The sequence below is a fragment of the Sclerotinia sclerotiorum genome, genomic scaffold (assembly GCF_000146945.2).
Source record: "Sclerotinia sclerotiorum 1980 UF-70 scaffold_13 genomic scaffold, whole genome shotgun sequence".
Classification (NCBI taxonomy): domain Eukaryota; kingdom Fungi; phylum Ascomycota; class Leotiomycetes; order Helotiales; family Sclerotiniaceae; genus Sclerotinia; species Sclerotinia sclerotiorum.
The window spans coordinates 395293-414320 of record NW_001820823.1 but is presented as its reverse complement, the minus strand read 5'-3'; the positions used below and the strand labels follow the sequence as shown (position 1 = coordinate 414320).

General features: G+C 42.9%; 9 protein-coding genes across 9 annotated transcripts; 3 read left to right on the top strand and 6 right to left on the bottom strand.

The window, feature by feature from the left end:
• Window positions 1-486: 486 nt before the first annotated feature.
• Window positions 487-2250, top strand: SS1G_09293 (hypothetical protein; the record flags this gene model as incomplete). The annotated part of the gene is made up of 2 exons (XM_001589522.1): window positions 487-1055; window positions 1128-2250. 2 exons carry the CDS (start codon window positions 487-489, stop codon window positions 2248-2250), a joined length of 1692 nt encoding a protein of 563 aa, XP_001589572.1.
• Window positions 2251-3961: 1711 nt separating this feature from the next.
• Window positions 3962-4368, bottom strand: SS1G_09292 (hypothetical protein; the record flags this gene model as incomplete). The annotated part of the gene is made up of 2 exons (XM_001589521.1): window positions 3962-3971; window positions 4055-4368. The coding sequence occupies 2 exons, from the start codon at window positions 4366-4368 to the stop codon at window positions 3962-3964; spliced, it is 324 nt and encodes a 107-aa protein (XP_001589571.1).
• Window positions 4369-4623: 255 nt separating this feature from the next.
• SS1G_09291 (hypothetical protein) lies at window positions 4624-5450 on the bottom strand (the record flags this gene model as incomplete). The annotated part of the gene is made up of 4 exons (XM_001589520.1): window positions 4624-4667; window positions 4775-4887; window positions 5034-5056; window positions 5352-5450. 4 exons carry the CDS (start codon window positions 5448-5450, stop codon window positions 4624-4626), a joined length of 279 nt encoding a protein of 92 aa, XP_001589570.1.
• A 1418-nt stretch (window positions 5451-6868) lies between these two features.
• SS1G_09290 (predicted protein) lies at window positions 6869-7009 on the top strand (the record flags this gene model as incomplete). The annotated part of the gene is made up of 1 exon (XM_001589519.1): window positions 6869-7009. The coding sequence occupies one exon, from the start codon at window positions 6869-6871 to the stop codon at window positions 7007-7009; it is 141 nt and encodes a 46-aa protein (XP_001589569.1).
• A 1004-nt stretch (window positions 7010-8013) lies between these two features.
• On the bottom strand, window positions 8014-8259 carry SS1G_09289 (predicted protein; the record flags this gene model as incomplete). Its single annotated transcript, XM_001589518.1, has 1 exon — window positions 8014-8259. The coding sequence occupies one exon, from the start codon at window positions 8257-8259 to the stop codon at window positions 8014-8016; it is 246 nt and encodes an 81-aa protein (XP_001589568.1).
• Window positions 8260-9074: 815 nt separating this feature from the next.
• SS1G_09288 (predicted protein) lies at window positions 9075-9668 on the bottom strand (the record flags this gene model as incomplete). The annotated part of the gene is made up of 2 exons (XM_001589517.1): window positions 9075-9351; window positions 9538-9668. 2 exons carry the CDS (start codon window positions 9666-9668, stop codon window positions 9075-9077), a joined length of 408 nt encoding a protein of 135 aa, XP_001589567.1.
• An 803-nt stretch (window positions 9669-10471) lies between these two features.
• SS1G_09287 (hypothetical protein) lies at window positions 10472-10603 on the top strand (the record flags this gene model as incomplete). Its single annotated transcript, XM_001589516.1, has 1 exon — window positions 10472-10603. The coding sequence occupies one exon, from the start codon at window positions 10472-10474 to the stop codon at window positions 10601-10603; it is 132 nt and encodes a 43-aa protein (XP_001589566.1).
• Window positions 10604-13131: 2528 nt separating this feature from the next.
• SS1G_09286 (predicted protein) lies at window positions 13132-13779 on the bottom strand (the record flags this gene model as incomplete). Its single annotated transcript, XM_001589515.1, has 2 exons — window positions 13132-13241; window positions 13368-13779. The coding sequence occupies 2 exons, from the start codon at window positions 13777-13779 to the stop codon at window positions 13132-13134; spliced, it is 522 nt and encodes a 173-aa protein (XP_001589565.1).
• A 2592-nt stretch (window positions 13780-16371) lies between these two features.
• SS1G_09285 (predicted protein) lies at window positions 16372-18791 on the bottom strand (the record flags this gene model as incomplete). Its single annotated transcript, XM_001589514.1, has 2 exons — window positions 16372-16858; window positions 16924-18791. The coding sequence occupies 2 exons, from the start codon at window positions 18789-18791 to the stop codon at window positions 16372-16374; spliced, it is 2355 nt and encodes a 784-aa protein (XP_001589564.1).
• Window positions 18792-19028: the final 237 nt, after the last annotated feature.

Sequence of the window (19028 nt, the reverse complement as noted above, 5' to 3'; positions counted from 1 at the left end):
AAACAAAAATTCACCACAAATCATATCACGCGGTCAACCACTTGATTCTATGCAGCAAATTAAAGTATTTTCCGTCGTCCCTCCGCATACAGCACAGTGGGTTTACGCGTATTGGTAGTGAAACCACGCTATCTATCTTGTAGCGGCTTTACCCTCTTTCGCTTTACCTTCTTTCAACCCAGATCTTCGTATCATTTGTTGGCGCGGGGTGATATGGAGCGGGAGTTGACGACGGGAATCGATATCGCTGCTTGGAGCGTTGCATTGCATATTGATCTTTCGATGACCCACTTGCTAAGTGTACAAGTAGAGGGAGAGGAAGGAAGTACCCCTCACTTTTCATCCATCGAATGCTGATTGTTAATTCTCTGTGTTTATCTGAGTAGTTGGATTTTTGTTGTTTACATTTTGTTTTAACTATATAAATTTATCTTGAATGTATCGTCTTTGAAAATCTATCGATAGTGTGTACGAACTGTCGCTACTATGTCCGCATCACAGACCCCTGGATCCCCCAGCGGCAATTCCCAAAATGGTTTAGAAACTCCGCCCACATCTAAACCTTCCCGTTATCGTCAAATCATAGATGACATATCCATAAATCGCAACGCATATTTCCTCACAGTCGTCGCTTCATTTGGCGGCATGTTTTTCGGTTGGGACACCGGACTCATCGGTGGAATCCTCACCATGTCCTCCTTCCAAGATTCCTTCGGCCTCGACGAAGGATCCTCCTCTTACACAAATCTATCTGGGAATATTGTTTCTGTTCTACAAGGAGGATGTTTCTTTGGCGCTATGTCGAGTTTCTATATTAGTGATGTGTTTGGACGTAAAAAGGCGTTGCTTGTGGCGGATTTTTTCTTTCTCGTTGGATCTATCATCCAAACTACGAGCGGGGTTAATACCACTAGTTTAGGTCAGCTCTATGTAGGAAGGTTTATTGGCGGGTTTGGGGTTGGATTGGTGAGTGCAGTTGTGCCGACTTATATTGGGGAGAATGCGAATAAGGAGATTAGAGGAAGATGCGTGGGATGCATGCAACTATTTAATGTGTATGTTTTTCCTAATCTCATCACTCTTAGTTTCGTAGGAAGAAGAAGACAAGGCGGACTAACACACCCCAGAACAGGTATCATGCTCGCCTACTTCATTAATTTTGGCATGAACAAAAACGTAGCCGGCAATAATCCCCTAAAGTGGCGCATCCCATTTGCCCTACAAACGCTACCTGGCATCCTTCTCGGACTCGGGCTCCTTTTCCAGAACGAAAGTCCTAGATGGCTCATCGAAAAAGACCAACACGAAAAAGCCCTCCAAGCCCTCTCACACGTGCGTCGTCGTTCCCCAACAGATCCCCTCATCCAACGCGAATACAACGAAATCATCGCTGATTTCCACGGAAAAGAAAGATTAATTCTCCTCCGACAAATGAAACTCACAATGTCAAACAAAGCTTCATTTTATGCCGTCTCTATGGCTGCTATACTGCAATTTTGGCAACAGTGGACGGGAACAAATAGTATTAATTATTATTCACCGCAAATCTTCTCGACGGTGGGTCTTACTGGTACATCTGCAGGGCTTTTCGCAACGGGAATTTATGGTGTCGTGAAGGTGTGTATTACCGCGCTGGGACTCATGTTTGCCACAGAGCAAATCGGAAGGAAGTGGTGTTTAATCGTTGGAGGGCTCGGACAAGCTTTCGCCATGTTCTACATTGGAATCAATCAAGCCGTCAATCCTCCCGTCGATGGAGCCCCATTGAACGGAAACTCAATATTTGCAATCATCTGCGTATATCTATTCGTAGTATTCTATTCCTTCGGATGGGGACCCATCCCCTTCGTCCTCAGCTCGGAATGTTCTCCAAACCATCTCCGCAGTTTCAGCATGGCGCTTGCTATTGCCGTGCAATGGTTATTTAACTTTATCATCTCGAAAATTACCCCGTATATGCTAAGTGGGATTACTTATGGCACTTTCTTGCTTTTTGGAGCTTGTTGTTTGTTGATGACCGTCTATGCGGTCATTTGTGTACCGGAGACCATGAATGTGCCGTTGGAGAGGATTCATACGCTTTTTGAGGGGGAGATTGTTAAAGGAGCTTTTATGGATACGATACCGAGATACAGGAGGTCGAATCAGTTGAGGGAAATGAGGAGGGAGGATGATGATGGGATGTTGGGGAAGGGGGATGGTGATAATGTGATGAGTGTGCATGTTGAGAGGGTGGATGGACGGGTTTAAAAGTGTGCATGGATGGTTGGATTTAGGAGGTGAAGCTTTGAAATCCACGGAAGTTGGGTAATGGTTAATGAGATATACAGTTCATGCTGTAAGGTTTAGAGCCGATCAACTCATAGATTTCTTGCACAGCCCAATTTTGGGATTTTCATAGTCTAACCATTGTATGGAATTACATACTTGATCAATCTTTTCTACGTGAACTAAATAAAACTCATCTTTATACTGCTAGATAGAATTCATTTGGGGATACAAACGATCAAAAGCAATTGAGATTTCGAATTCAGAGATTCAGAGATAAATAGAAGATTTGACAACTCCATTCCTGCGAAATATTGCAGAACCCAAAAAGAGTTTGTCTAATGACCTTGTTTGAAGGGGGACTTGTGTATTGTAGCGCTCAGATTATTTTTATTGTTGTATAAATTTTGTAGATGAACAGCTAGAGAAAATCTCTTTTGGTGATCTCGATGGTTTATTTGGAAGGAATGATGAAGGCTGTATGTAAATCGTAATTTTGGTTGTCACTATTGGATCAGAGGTCTACACTATAGATTATAGGCTCAATTTACACCAACTATCCGACTAGCTTAATTTCGATAAGTGCGGGGTAACCTTAATCATTTCGTATTATTTTTCTAGAACATCGTCACTCAATACACACTATACACACTCAACGTCAATTGAACTCGCCATTTGACAGTGACATCGACCTCAACATACTGAGATGGGATTGCATCGATATATTGGACTCCAATGATAAGGAATGCGCGATTTCATTGGCAAGGCTTCATGATCTGAGCGAGCCGAGTTTTGTTCTCTAAACCCCGGAGTCAGGGGAATCATTGCTCATGCCTCCCGTTCTTCAATCGCGCTCTATGGCATGCAAGCTATGCTATGATTGATGGCTTTTTTGTCTATTTTCGGGGCCATCAAACTTGGACCTTCAAAGTAACTAGGGCGAAGTTGGGATTGTCACCCGGACTTCCAGCATCGATGTGGTGCTTCCGCCTGCTAGAATCGCCGAGAACAGAATAGAAGATAATATTTCAGCCTATCTATCTTTACACGATTTGCGATGATTCGCCTTTTACCTGAATCAAATACAACAAATTGCCTGGCGTCTCATATTTCCGAAGAAACAATATTCTAATAGGGAATTGTCATCGCTCATAGCCCTAAAGAAGTTGGAGTTAGTTAAACAAAAGGAGCCACTTGTCGACTTTCAGTTGCCTTGCCATATCGAAGCCATGTACCTACCAGTTTGGACGGGCCGCATTTCCTAGCATGCTCTTAATCCTAATGACGAACGTGATGAAGTCGCGTATGGTACCTAAACTATTTCAATCCACGTTGTAGATGCGATATCCATCCATCAAATTGGGGAATATTCTCTTCGCACTTGACCAGTACGACGTTTCGCCAAGCGAGACTCGTTCTTACGTACCTTTGAACAACCCTGATCACTCCTGAGACTGCCCACCTTGAAATCAAGCAGGCTCGCACAATATTATATAATGGATTCTATACAAATGAAATTGTGTAATGCTGCGGTGGATATCCAAGCTTTCATTGATAGACTGAGCCATTGCTAATCCATCTTTTCTCTGCTAAATCAGCGCCTGAATGACCCTGTAGGGATTGTCCAAAAACTAAATCAAATCGAAAATCTCAACATTCAGAAGTCAGTCCCTATGAATCTCCCCCCGGCTTCCTACCGTACACTAGGACTCTGGATGAGACGTATGTTAGTTGATCGTTACATTCAGCAGAAGGGAAATGGGTATTGCAAGAAGCTCTTACTCACCCTTCGGAGTAACAATGTATCCTTTTGTTTTCAATGTCTGCTTTGACTGCTACCAACAACTCTTTCACCTGCTCTTTTTCCATTCCCAAAACTCTTGTGAATAAGGCCATACTCATTGCTTCCAGACCCATCAGCACGTTTTTTTGTACCCACACGCTCAAGACTTTGTTTCTCTGGCCTTTTGCCCACGGGCTCATGGGTGCAAACTCCCTTCTCTCCACAATGTCAACAAAGCCGATTTCTTCCATCCACTGCTTATAATATGCTCCATTTGTCCATGGTCTTCCAGCCTTCGTACTAGCTTCCACTATCATATTATTCCATTTTACCAACGCACAGTCTTCGGGAGGAGGGGACGCATATCTAAAGGGAAAGATCGGATCTCGAAGTTCAAGGTATCCTCCTGGTTTGAGAGCCTGGAAGGCGGATGCGAAAACAGTCTTCGGAGAGCAAAAGCAGGATAACAAGACGCGTCCATGGATAAGATCGAATTTTAGATCGTCAAAAGTCCAAGGATCTTCAGCGTCTTCGATTCGGAACGAGCAGTTTGTGGGGACACTAGTTCCAGGTCAGTGATCCTCGGAGTATTCAGAGATTGACCCCTCAATACCTACTATTGCGGCTGAATGGGGCTAAGATCAGTACCAATTACCGTTGATTGAGGATATTCATCGGCTGCATATCGTTAAAAATTAATCATTCCAAAATCAGAGAAATTACCAAATTCAACCGCCCAAATTCCAGTACCAGTGGCAACATCTAGCACATTTATTGGGCGATCTGTGTCTAGTGGTGACACAAATAACTTTCCGTCGATGGTCATACGAAGTAATCTGTGTTGAAATTCTAGACGATTATCAGGATTGGTCATTTTTCAACACGGGCGATACAAGAGCAAGTACCAAGCCTATCTTGTTCTAGCTGAATTTCATGCGTTTTATCAGCTAGTGCTATTTCCACATTGCATTACTTGACATACTGCATCATTTGGTAGCGGATATTCTGTTGGGTGAATGGTCAGCTTCCGCCTATAAGAATGTATTTTTCAAGGAACCACTTACGACCATGCTTATAGCGGTGATAAGTTCGTCCATTCTCTTCGATATGTCTGTATAATTCCGACTCAACGGTGAAATTGGAACTCCTTTATGTGTCGTTAAATACATTTTAGAGATCCAGTATCATCTATCTTTACCTCAAACTCATCCCGCCAAGAGCAGAATCCGTATCAGACCCCGACTTCCGATTTGATTAATCTTCACACCCGAGCATCCTATTCTTTGGAAAGCACACTCACATCTAGTTCCGGTTCTCTTGCGTCTACATAAGAGCCCAATTCCTCAATTATATATGAAGTTGGTGTAGTAACCACCCTCGGCTCAGTATTCATCTCCATGATTGATGATCTTTCGGAAAATTTCTCCTTTTTGACGGCCAATCGATAATCTCTGGAATTCAATACACATTGCTAGATTAACTATCAAATAGCTCAGCGAATTTTCCGTTTATCTCGTCCTGCAAATTGGAAGGCGAGTTTGTATTCCGGGTGGATTTGTCATCCACCTTACCACATTCGAGTATAGCGTGAACTCAGGATCGTAAGATCTCACATATTTAAGTGGTCACTTTGCAGAGGGTTCCGCTAAACAGGTCGGTGGTAAAGTGTGTTCGTTTCTCATTAGTGGACATATACCGAGAGGGCGGCTCGTTGGTGGAGCGGATTCAGGGGTCGTCATGAGCGGGTCGGAAACTTTTTGTGGCACGTGCGAATAGGAGACAAGGCACTTTTGACGAGCTGTTTTTGCAGAGCGGATGTTATTAATACTGTGGAATTCGATTAGATTTGCGAGAAGACTGATTCTGTTCATTTAGTTGGAAAGTTCCATGATCATGTTCTTCATGTGATGCCGAGGATTCAACTATAGTCTAGCGGACGGCGGGAACGTTATTTCTGTTTTAACTATCATCTTAGGGAAATGTTTATCAGTCACTATCCATGTTATTTTTAAGCTTTCTTTCCGATTTCCGCGGAGTGTGAAGTGCTCACTGCTTATATATTGTTTTAATATCTATGCTAAGTATTCGTGCAGTGGCACGCGACCAGACAATATCAGGGTTACTATGCGCCTGGATGAGAAACTATGGAACCCAAGTCATATGAAATTACCCTTACGTTACTGAGATTTAGGCTCGTTTAGGCCTTCGTATCTGTTACCCTAAAGTGGAAGAAGTTACTTTGTCTGTATCAGGAGATGGCGATATGAAAGAACGAATTGCTTACCAAAATGCACCATGCAGGTATCGAAAGCAGTCTGCCAGATGGTCCGACTATCGAATACTTTTGGCTGCTCTCGCCATCGTATGATATTTGTGTATATACCAAACAAAAGCAAGCAGGTTACCATTAATCCTATTTTTGGTAACTTGTACCGAGATATTGATTGCCGAAGGCGCCATGGCTCGCTCCCAGAACGGTCCCAACTAAGTCACGATTTTGAATATTCAATATGTGTTGTGTAGTGGTATGACTAAAGCTAGCAGATTCACTCTTCTGACCTCAAACATGCAACCATCATTCTTATAAAGCCCCGAGTCATTGCCATGACTCTATGTCACCATTGATTTCCATGTGCTACTCATCAGTGAACAAGTAAAGGTGTTTTACAGACTTGCTTTTCCGTATCCATTAAGTCACACACTCAAACTCGAATAGTCGGACACCAACAAAAACCCTTATTCTCTACACGATACCCAAACTTTCAAAGACCGGCACTTTGAATCACAAAACAATCACACAGGCTAACATATCTCAATATGTGCAAGAAACATCACATCACTTTCACGGCTATCTTAACTGGAATGTTCCACCTCACTCTAGGTGTCTATATTCCAGAGTCTTCCTCAACCTCCGCAGCATTACCCCTCACATCTCTCACTCCTAGACAAGTAGGCTAAACGTATTGCCACACCGAGCAAGCAGGAACATGCACCATCGCATACATCATCAATCACAAAGACCCCCTCCCTCTCAGCATCCAAATCCTCGAAAACAACTGCGAGAACGGAATAGGAGGCAAGAAGCATCTACCAATAAACGCCACTCCTGACGATATCGAAACAGATCCCATGCAGACATCACCGACTACAAAATTCACAGTGGAGTATATTGCGGATGACAAACCTGCTAGGATAAAAGCGGATGGAAAAGAAATGTTTTGGAGATCGGCGGATAAGGGAGACAGGATGATTTGGACTGCGCCTTTTGATTGTCATTTGCGGAGAGGAAAGTCGAATCCGTAGGTTTATGGTGGGGAAGTTTGGTTGTGATGCTGGTCATCGTGATGCGGAGTCGGTTAACCTTATATGATCTGGGATTATATTACGTAGCTATGGAACACATAACTTAGGAATCAAACTCGTTGCCATTCCATTTGCTTGCCTAACTAAACTTATAACTTTACTTCATTGGTTGATGTAGATGTGCTATTTTTTTGTGTCTGTATATAAAAATAAATAACAATTCCGGTTACTCCTGAAGTGTAATACTAGAAAATCATTCAATGTCTCGGAGTCATGATGGAAGAGAGTCTTACAACCTTCAGCATCGGGATATGTGTACAAGCTGAGATTCAGAAAGTGAATATCAACATATGAGTCGATTATTCTCTCACGAGTCACAGCAAAGGAGTTATTGTCCAAGTTTAGTATGAATCAGTATTCTCATTCCACCGAGTCAAGGAATCAACCTCTTCCAAAGTTGCCTTACGTAGGTACAGTATTTCAAAAAGTCGTACTGCCTTTCCTCTACAGGAACTTTTACAAAACGGCGACATTTACCACGATATCAAATCCTAAACTTTCAGCAACAAATTTGTAAAATACCATAACCATTTAACTCAACCGAACTCTAAAATTTTCCAAAAAGCTTTTGCTTTCATGGGGTACTGCATCTCCCTGGCCTACTTTCGCAATGATCTCCTTGCGAGCGCGTACATTCCACCACCGCACTCACTCAATCTCCACACATTACCACACCCCTCAAAATCACCACATCCATCACCATCCCATCTCCCACGTACCATCCCACCCACATACCCACCCTGTCCCCCCGCCGCCACATCCCCAAAATACGCCTCCCTCTGCACCATCCAATTTACAGCCTCCGCTTGCACACCCACCAACCCCAACACCCTATCCCTCAACATCTTCGGCCCCTCCTGCAGTCTCCCACTTTTAACACTCCCATCTCTCCCTCTCGACAAAAATATCTCTATAAATACCGAAGCTACGCTTCTTCTTGGTAATCTGAGTATTCAGGTGCAGAATCAAACTTGGTATAATGAGATTTGGTATTCGGGTCAACTTGTGGATTTTCAGTTGCCGGTGGATGAAAAGGGGTTACCTTATTTTCCGAAGGATTTTGAGGGGAGGGTGGTCAGATGGAGTGGGTTTGAGTGTGTGGACTGTGATGCGGGGAAGGGGTTTGTGGTGGTTGATGGGGTGGTTTATGAGGGGTGAAGATGCGGGGTTAAGTGATGTGGATTGATGGATTGGGAAACTCGATCTTTGTAGTTTTATCCTTTTATACAATATGGCGCTTTGGTTCTACGAAGTTATTCCCTGTGTTGGTTTAGGACTCTTATAGATATCTGAATGGTGACTATTTTAAATGTATTAGAAGATATTGAGCCACCTTTTGTTAATGATAGTTGAATTAGTGTGAAGTAATTTTTGAACTTGCAAGTATGCCAAGCTCTTTTCTTTCGATTGACGGGTCATAGCGATTATAATATTGAATTAAACTAAATTCATATGCAAAGGAAACTCAAATTATGTAAAGCAACGAAGTTCTTATTATCCTTAAACTGTCCCCCGACTAATTCTACTCTCTGCGATCATATCTTCTGAATGAAATTTCATGAATACCTTAGACCAGCACAAATATACAATTACAGTTTCATCAATAACATTTAAGCAACACACCGCATTTGCCCCCCAGTCTGTTAACCCTAAAAGACATCTAGAAGTTATTACAAGGATAAGTAGCCGCCCACATGATCTTACTACCACCTATTTTTGGCACCGCCAAATCGTCTGGCATGTCTGTTATATTTGTGACAGCCAACTCTTCATCTCCAAGCTTGATGGTAGGGGCATGTGCTGTTCCAAGCAGGTTGCCGTAAGCTTCGATGCTTAGAGTTAGATTTTCGACCTTCGCGTAGCTCGATTTCGGACCTTTGGTGCTAAGGTCGAATTTCTCATCGAGGGCATGGTATTTTGACTTGTCGTTCGCGTGGCTGAGTGTAAGTCCACTTCCATCGCATGGGGAGACAAATTTTCCTATCTCGATAGGAGTTTTGTTCTTATCCCTGGTCTTGAGACTGATATCGAGTAGATGCCCGACCACAAAATTGCCCCTTATCTATGTCTTGTGATTACAGTAAGAGGATTTACCCAGGTATGCCCTAAAATTTCCAACATACGTGCTTCGTGGCTCAAGCGCACTGATCTCAGAGTTTTCTGGTGAAGTTTTGGATCGACCGATGACGGAGGAAAATGAGAGAGGAAGGGCGCAGATCAAAGCGATCATGGGTGTGAAACGTTGGAGACGCATTTTGAGGTTGGAGGAGCGGGTGACTTATGAATGGAATGCTTAGTGTAATGATTATGAACGGAAATCGTAGTCATTAATGTCATAACAGGTCAGAGTGATTACTCAAATTGTGTTTTGAATACAGAGAATTTGCTGCGTGAATGTGAAAGTTGTAGTTCTTGATGGTTGTGGATCTGAAGAGAAAGTGTCTGGGAAAAGAAAGAGTGATGCAGAACTCTACTCTTTTGAGCAGAGCAATCAGCTCTAAGCGAGAAGCCATTGTCTTCTCGATGACCCGAATGTGCTTTGACAGTGACTGGTAAATCTAAGTATTGTGCGTAGGATGACTGGAGATTCCAGATTCTTGTGAATGTACTTACCAAGTATTCGGAGTCAGATATATGTATAAATAAAAGTGTTGATGATTTTTTCTATTTTAATAAAGATCGAGAGTTCCCGAATTATAGAAAATCTCGTCGTTTCCTGTCATCTTTTACATAATTAATTGATTGTTTATAACATATCGAAGAGCCAACAAGCCATTTATTCGCAAGTGGCGCAAAATGAATTTATCTCAACACCTTTTTACTTGAACATCTTTGTGTCGTGGGGTCCGGAATCCCCGTTTTCAAAAAGTAACACCATGTCGGTGATTGGGAGCTTTGAGCCGACAGCAAAGCCTTTGATTTGTCTGCTGAAATCCCATATCCTCCTCTCTCTGATGACTCCTATATTCTCCGCTTCCCCACAGTTAAGAACTGGAAGGATGGAGAGGTGGAATATAGTAATGAAGGGCAGCCTCCATTATATAACTTCCATAAATTATGGCCCATAGATTGATCCGCAACCCATATTTCCCAAGATTAAATGGTGGTACAGTTTTGAAGGAATGCGAAGTGGATTTGGAGGAGAAGCGACGGATGATGAGTAAGGTTATTGATCAGAGACAAAAGTAGAACGATTGTTGTGGCGAGGCACAGAGTCTGGTGCGGCATTTTGTGGTTTGGCAAGGTCTGAGTGAATATTCATTGTTAGGCGACGACATAGACAAACTATATTCTCGGGCATGGAGAACTAAAGTATTTACAGGAAGAAATCTATCTTCGCAAAAAGCGGGAGTATGGTGACCCGTCATCCCTAGCAAAAGCCCAGATCAACCTTGTCATGCTTGCCGAATACTGAAGAGTGCATAAAATCCGACAATGATACCGGTTCTCATCAGAGCATTTGTCCCTGCTTTTGATTTCGTAGCTTGATAATATATCTCAATGATAGAATAGCCACTAGGTGATTCTGCTGCGTTCTCGAGAGACCGTATGCTACAAAGTACAGCAATGCCATTGATGAAGGTTTCGAGAACCATAGCAAGTAGAACATTTCCAGATGCTCGTCTGGCCCCCTCGGACATATGAAGAACACCGTCATATCCCTTCATCGAGAATAATATCCAGGCATTATTTTAGTACATATCTCTCACAGGAAACACATACTAGGTTGACCAATTGACCACGAAATAACTTTATTATCCCATCCACTAAACCCTGTAACGAACTCAGTCCAAACAAATTCAGATGTATTGCTTCTCCGACGTATATTATTGTCGTTAAAAATATGGCATGAAAAACCAAATTTAAAGCACCACCGGTCACTTTAAGAGGCCCAATAATCGTCGGGCATATATGTTAGTGAAAGGAATAACCGTGATAGCCCAGAGGAGAAACGTCCCGTGCCAACGTTTCTGGTACATATTCTTTGTTGCTCAAGATAACAAGCCTTTGACTTTCGGTCCCAGCCAGGAATGGAGCTGTTGTGCAAGCATTAATGCATGCAAATATCTATAAATTTTGTAAGAGACTTTACGTGAAATTTGAAGCTGGAAATATGACTCTGCCGTTAACTAGCCTGAATGCAATTAGCATTGTTCCTTGAAATCAATAAGAAGATGACACAGTATTCTCCTTGCAACGAAGACAGCATTTGTGGAGCCACAGGATCAAATGAAAAGTCCAATTATACTATCCTCCAGCGACCGAGATGCTAAATTCAGCCAGGATAGTCGGAAATGAGCACATTGAAGTTCCAAGCACATTGAACCTAACTCTGCAAAAGAGCAGCTCTGGAAATATCCCCAATAATAGATAGTATCAATTTCCAAACAAGAGCGACAGGCCCGCCATTGTAGAGACAAGCAAAGAGACTTCCGCCCAGCGACTCCCATGAGCATTGCAGTACGACTGAGAATGCGACCATTGAAAGACATCCAAGATATCTCCGGGGAACACCGAATTAGAATTGAACGGGGTGGATGCTGAGCGGGTAGATTTGGTAGTACTTCTAGCTTTGGCTTTTATCTGTGCTGAATGTCTGTCGCGCCTAATCCGATTAGAATTACAAGAGGTGTACCTTACTTTTTTTCGCCACCTACTAGTTTGTGCTAACTTTAGCTGTTTTGCCAATATGATCCGATCGTGGTGAGGAAATACATATGTACCCGTTTAAGTATGAAGTATTAATTTTTAGCTTCGGGTCGTGAAATTAGATTGTCTAAATCTCCGAAACCACTTCTCATCAAGGTGCAAAGACGACTTTTGACAGCCTTTTAACAACCCAAATAATAGAACTTATTTCCAAATGACTTGAGAAACAGCTAAAACTTTCCATAATACAGCTCTTTGATTCCTATTCTTTAGCTTTCTATGAGGTTTCTATGGTCCGTTGCATCCCCATTCGGCTCAATGTCCGCATGTATTTGGCCCATAACAGTATCCTTTGTTTGAATCGAGAAACATGGCTGTATCATAATATTTATAAATTTAAGATGTGATGGTTGTCCCAGCAATGCTGGTCTCCAATACTTTTGTATAAGCCGTGTGGCTCGCTCGCAGACTTTTGATACGATGTCAGACTAGATGCCAGCCCTATAACGAAAATCTTGCATTAATCAACCAATTCCCTCAAAGTTCACGTTACTTTTCATTTCGTTTAGTGAGGTAAGCCGTATATTGAGTTTATTCAATTGAAATAAATAGCAACGGCATTCTACTACAGAAAGTTTCCGGGAATTTTGAATCAAGAAACATTCAATCGCTTTGCCAACCTCCCTAATTTCTGTGGGATCAGTAAGTATCGTCGTCGCATTATTTCGCTTGATATTATGCCAAAATTCACTCCTTCCCCGCCTTTACTTCCTCGCAGCAGACTCTTGCCATTCAATAATTAGAAGGTGAGGATAACATAAACGGGGCTAGGAACATCTTTCATGGAGCTTGCTAACCCGTACTTTGAAAGAATTATGCTCACTATTATCGAAATCTCAAGGAGCATTTCCTATACAATCTAGAATCAGCTTCGAGATCTCTCAATTTTAACCATTGTAGATATAAAGCATCACAGTTGGCTCTCTAATGGTGTGTTTTGAGACCGGCTGTTTACACTGATAGCCTAATTTGGCCAAGCAACCGTTTAAGGCACTCTCAAAGGGCAATCACGGTCTGGCGTGAATATTTCGCCCCGTTGAAATGACCTGGACATCGAGTTTCCATATTAAGGCTTTTATGGTAGGTCGGTCAAGAGATGTTGAAGAGATCTTACTGACTAAATATAAAGAAACAAAAGGTTGCCAAATAATAGATTTAGCACAACGAAATTCGATATTAGCAGGAGCATATTAAAATTAAACAAGACCGCATAAAACATAGTTTTTGACTATAACTAACCTACAACACTCCTGGAAAAGAGTCGAAGTCAAAGGCAGTGAACAATGGACAAAAGCAAGATCACGAAAATGGCAAATACGTCTGCACTCTGCGCGGTCACTGGAGCCTCCAACTAACCCTCGTTCCCAAAGGGCTCCAGAACTTCTAGCAAAACTTGTGTTAGCTTGAAACGAAACTTCCGGATATAACACTAACATTAGAGGAGAAAGTCGTTTGCTCGCTGTTTGAGGGGAGTGTGGGATGACTAAGCCCAAGCGAGGGCTTATCTTATCAGCAACTACAACTACAACTACAACTTCTCTTCTCAACCTCAATGCGAAGTCAGATCTTTTGTCAACATCTCCGAGATGTGCAAGAAGCCGAAGGTCCCATATACTCCTTAGCTTCACGAGCATCAGATGAAATTGGGCTTGCATCATGTGCTGGTACTGAGTACTTACCTAATTGAAGGTCACTCTAGTGCGTTTTTGAAGGATATGCAGCTTCCATCACCATCGCTACGCAAACGCACCCATTAATGGTAGCCGGCACAAAGGAACAACGGAAGCCTTTGATTCAACTAAAAAAATCTAGAGAGGAACGAAAGATAAAAACGTATAAATTGGTGGAAGAAAGGAGTCTTTCAAGGCACGCAAATACCATCGCAAGGCTGTGCGAAGGGATAACAATGACACGGACACTTTTGAGGCTTGAAAATCACAGCAGGGATTAATTGTCGTTTGGGGACAAACAGGGTGGAGGCGGGACGGAAATAAGGAATGTGTCTCTCCAGGAAGATATGCATGCTATCGTTGGATCCATGACAATTAGGTTTCAAAATGAATTCGGACACCTAGGGAGTATTCTTTATTTCGTTGGCGATCTCCGGGTTTTGCTGATGAATATCCTGCTCCTCCTGCTACAGTGCTGATATGAATTCGTGTGCTTTATAATTATGTTATGGCATATCGTGTGCAAAAAAAAAATCAAAAAAAAATCGACACCGGCAAATGAGTGGCATCAAGGCACCAGACAAGTCGTCGAACGTGATATTGAAATATCAGGTCGCGAAGCCGCCATGTGGAATTATAGCTCTCGGGGTAATAAGGATGTTTGGTTTTTCTTCTTTTTTGCTTTGAGAAACAGCGGCTCCGGAACTGGGGTTCATGCCGTTGTGTCTACTTTCCTTAACGTCAGTTGTTATTGGGTTCGAAAGCTAGGTATGCTGCGGAACTCCACCAACGCTCATGTATTCCTTTTCCCTAGTTCATGATCATTGACTAAAACGACGATTTCTTATTGTGTTCAATACCAGAAGGATTAAGGCTGTTGTGATATGGGACAGTGGGCTCTCTCCTTTGCAGTCTTCTTTTCGCCGTTGGTGAAAAGATTCAATATTTCAACATGAAGTAGAATACGCGTGTATTCCCCTTCCATGTTTCACGTCATGTGATTGCTAAATTCAGCAAGCAATGAGATTAGTTTTAACTTATATCTGAGGAGTCTCTTTGCTTTGCTCGCGACACGCAGAAATGGCAATTCACTACTTTGGGATTGTTTCTCCCTAAATTTGACTCAAGGTCCCTCTAGCTAGAGGTGTATTGCTATGGGGTGTGGTGCCAGTCATTAAATCATTTTGTTTCGCTAGTGTCCCATACTAGGAGCTATGAAGGGTACCTGGAAACAGAAGTAATTGCTGATACAGGCCGTTCATTTCCTTGATTCTACAACCAAGCATTTTAGTAGAAACGGGTGTCGGAATTGTAATGGCTGTCTATGCCCACCCTAATCGGCATATCTTAAAATTTTGTTGAGAATTATTTACACTATATGAAGAGTCGTTGCATTGCTTGATTTGTGGGTTTGCGCTGGCATTCATTTTAGGCGTTCAAATATTATAAAAATACAAGTGGCTAGTGAGGTCTCCATGCTTCATACCAAGAACGGGATCCGATGAGCTCACGAAATCCTGGTTGTTTTAATGTCATCCATTTTAATTTTTTTCACCACCATGCGTCGAACTGCATGCTATTTCATTACCACCATATATGAGACAGCTGATCATCCTCCCACTCGCACTCATACAAATCATTATTCTTCGACCTCATTAGACTACAAGTCTATGGAGCCAGCGAACATTCTGCCACAATATCTATTTCGGCCAGTTAGCCTGAAAGAATCCATAGGCACGCTGAGATCACGGTCGTAATATTTGCGCATGATATGCCCCCCCCCCCAAAAAACAGTCAGGGTAGGATCCATGAACAAAGCAGTCTGTGCTCTGGAAACTCGGGACACTCCTGCCTTCTTGTTGACATCGCAAACGCGCTGCCAAGTGGCTGGCAATGCTTGTACGTTCTCTTGAAAGTAGTTTTAGTTTTAATGAACTAAGAGGGTTTAGAAACAGCTTGAATGTCTTCAAAAATTGTTTCATGGTAGGCAAAGGAGTGTGAACTGGGATAATGAAGTATTTTGTAAATTCAAGGTGTGTCCATATTAAAGATGTAAATTAGGTGATGGGTTGAAGATGGATGTAGATGGAGTATCAGCCGCTCCTTCATGGTAGCTATCAAAACCACAAAGGCTTGAAGTAGGGTCCTTCATATTATTTTTTAAATATCATTCTTCACATGTTGGAGATATCGGGTCAGTATCAGTAATGAGTTCATTTGATTTGCTAATATACTAAGGACAAAAGATTATTAATATTAATGTAATACCACGCTACAAACTCCATGTTACCTGGGTATTCCGTCCCTGCTCATAAGTATTTCATACCATGCCATAAAAGAACAAAAACGCCATGCTGTTCCCTGGTATCATTAAGGAAAACTCCCCATACAATTCAAAAGCGCAAAGATCCATCCTCCAAATTTCTGGCAAAAATCTAGTCAAATGTCCACTCCCCTCAACACAGCATCCATTGTATATTGTTTGCGGGCTCGCGCTCTTTTATTCTGTTCTCTTCCTAACCGAAAATTCCCTCAAATCAGAGTAGTTGTCGCCGCCATGACTTCTCCTTGGTGCACCTATTCCTCTAGGTGCGGGAATTGAGCCTGGGATAGTAGTCTCGGATCAATCAAGTTGTTGAAATCTTGCAGAATTTCTTGGCCTCGGCTTGAGGGGTCTGTGGAGTCGGGTAACCATGAGACGGTTCCACTAACACCATTTCCCACCAATGAATGCGCAGGATCAAGTCCGTTCCAGGGGCTAACAGTTGGTTCAAACATTTGTGGTTGTCGGGGAGGTTGAAGCTGAGGATCCATCCTGTTTTGCACTGGCCATGCATGCGTTGAGAGCGGGGCACGTCTTTCATTTCTCGATTCGCCGCCAGACATGTCTTCGTTTACGCCGTTCATCTTGCTAAAACCATGATCTCTATTCTCTGAGAGCCTCTGTTTTTTTGGTTCCTGCTGTGGATCTGGCTCTGCTACTTCACGTGCCTTTCGCTTTCCGTGAGTCTGAGGTTTCGCCATGAATAGCGACCGACCCGACATACCTCGGCTCTTGCGGTATCTAAAGCACAACAGTTAGTAAATGTTGACTAAGTATCTCTGCAAGACATAATAACGGGAACTTACTCGTTGAGTCTCTCTTTCTCCCACTCTTCGATGTGCACACCTCCCTTGATCGGCATCGGCATTTTTGGTTTTGGCCTAGGTTTGCCTGCCCTCTCCATAGCATCTGCCATGGCCTCTTCTCTCATTCTCTTGTCATCGGCCTTTCTCCTGGAATTTGCGAAGATGTCCCGTGCTGGTTTTCCCGGTCGTAGCCATTGATATTCCTCCTCCGTCATGGACACCCTAGGTCTAGCTGCGTCAGGCCGCGTTGCCCAATCGGGTCGTTTCTTGGACCTCGGAACGCTTTTACCATTTTGGTCCCTCTCACAATTTTTGCTCGGCACCCCATTTTTGGTACCGTGGAGAACACTCTTTTCTGCATTCGTCGGATGATAGTACGTCTGTTGCAATTCTCCGCCAGCTCCGAAGTTATTCTCAGCGTAATGTGTCATCGCGGGGTCGGGACGTGGCGATTCAGCAGGGGTATAGCTATCGTATGGTGGTGTAGGGTATGCCCAAATGTCATTGGCCTGAAAGGGTACGGCTCCATTATATCCACCGTTTTCTGATTTGTTGTATAATGGGCCATGCTCAAATGTATTTTGAGCCGCCTCAGCTACGTTCGGGGAAGCTGATAGGATCTGGAAGTCCAAGTCAGGTATTGACCGGTGGGTTGCAGGGCTTGATAATGGTGCCGATGGCTGGTAATGGCCAGTGATTTGACCGTTATGATTCATGGGCGATGGTTGATCAGCGCACATTGGAGACAAGGAGCCTTCCTGGTAGTAAGTTGGATGATAATTCGCTGTTCCATCTTTCATCGTAGTCGATCCCACCATTGCTTCAAGTGGATATGACATTGTTGCACTCTTTTCTGGTGAATGGTGACTAGGAACTGGCTGATTCTCCGGAAGACCTGGACACCCCGCACCATGTTGTAATGGGTAGTATATGGTATCAGTTTCCTGCAAATAATCGATGTTCTGAATTTGGGGATCTTGAGCAGTTGGAACTAAAGTGGCCTGAAGGGAATCCCCGCTCAAACTTGCTTGGTGTGAATATTTCGTAAGGCTTGATTCCGAATTTTCTGTCTCTATGGCAGCTAGCAAGGCTTGATCTGCCTTAGTGAATTCAAGTACTGATTTGCTCAATTCGTCGAATGATTCATCGATGAGCCTATTGATATTTTCATATTCCTCTTGGGTCATCATCAAAAATTCGCCGAGGTCTTCCTCGGCTAATGGACCAAGGGGAAATGATAGGTCAGAACTGCGACGAATTTGTTGGCTGGATATCTCAACAGTTTGCATTCTTCCTTCGCTCTGACCTGTGCGATGGTTGGCATCGTAAGAATATTTGTTCGATGTCACTTTATCTTCTCTAGTGTCTGTAAACCTAACATTGCTATTATGTACCTCCAATTGATCACCGGAGTACATTTGTTCTTCACCATGAAGGTTTCGGAGAAGATTATGGGGACCTTTTGGGTTCATGTTCCACTGTGTCGGGGTGTTGATGGTAAATAGTTGCTCGAAGCTGTTATTTTTATTTCTTGCCATGTCATTGCCATTGTCTGGCACAGTGGTAGATGTGTCTGCGTGGTGCTGGCCCAACTCATATTTCTTGTCATCGGACGTTTGTTGAGTCCCGGTTTCCATTTCATTATGGATGATTTTCCCGGGGTGATGTTCAATTCCGTCGGACTGATGTATCTTCTCCCAAAGTCTATCTGTCGGAGTCACTTGGACAAATAATACATCATCGGATTCGTACGTAGGATAGTTCAGCTGCTGTTCTGTTGCTACGAATTTTGATGTTCTATTCAGCTCCCTCGGAACCTTTCCACCTGCCTCCTTCATATTTTTGGGAAACCTTTGTGGGCTGGACATTTTCTCTTGTTTTAATGTTGGTAGGAGTTTGTCGATGTCATGTGAACTATGAAATGTATTGCCGAATAATTGTTGTCAACTTATCCTAGGACTTGAATTTCCTGTACAGAAACCCTATTAACTCAAAGTTTGCTGCGACGAACTCTAGAAGCAGGATTGTGGATGGAGGCGGCGGGACCTTTTGTATTATTGTATTACTCATCAAGAAACATAGCAGGCTGTATTGCAACGTATACG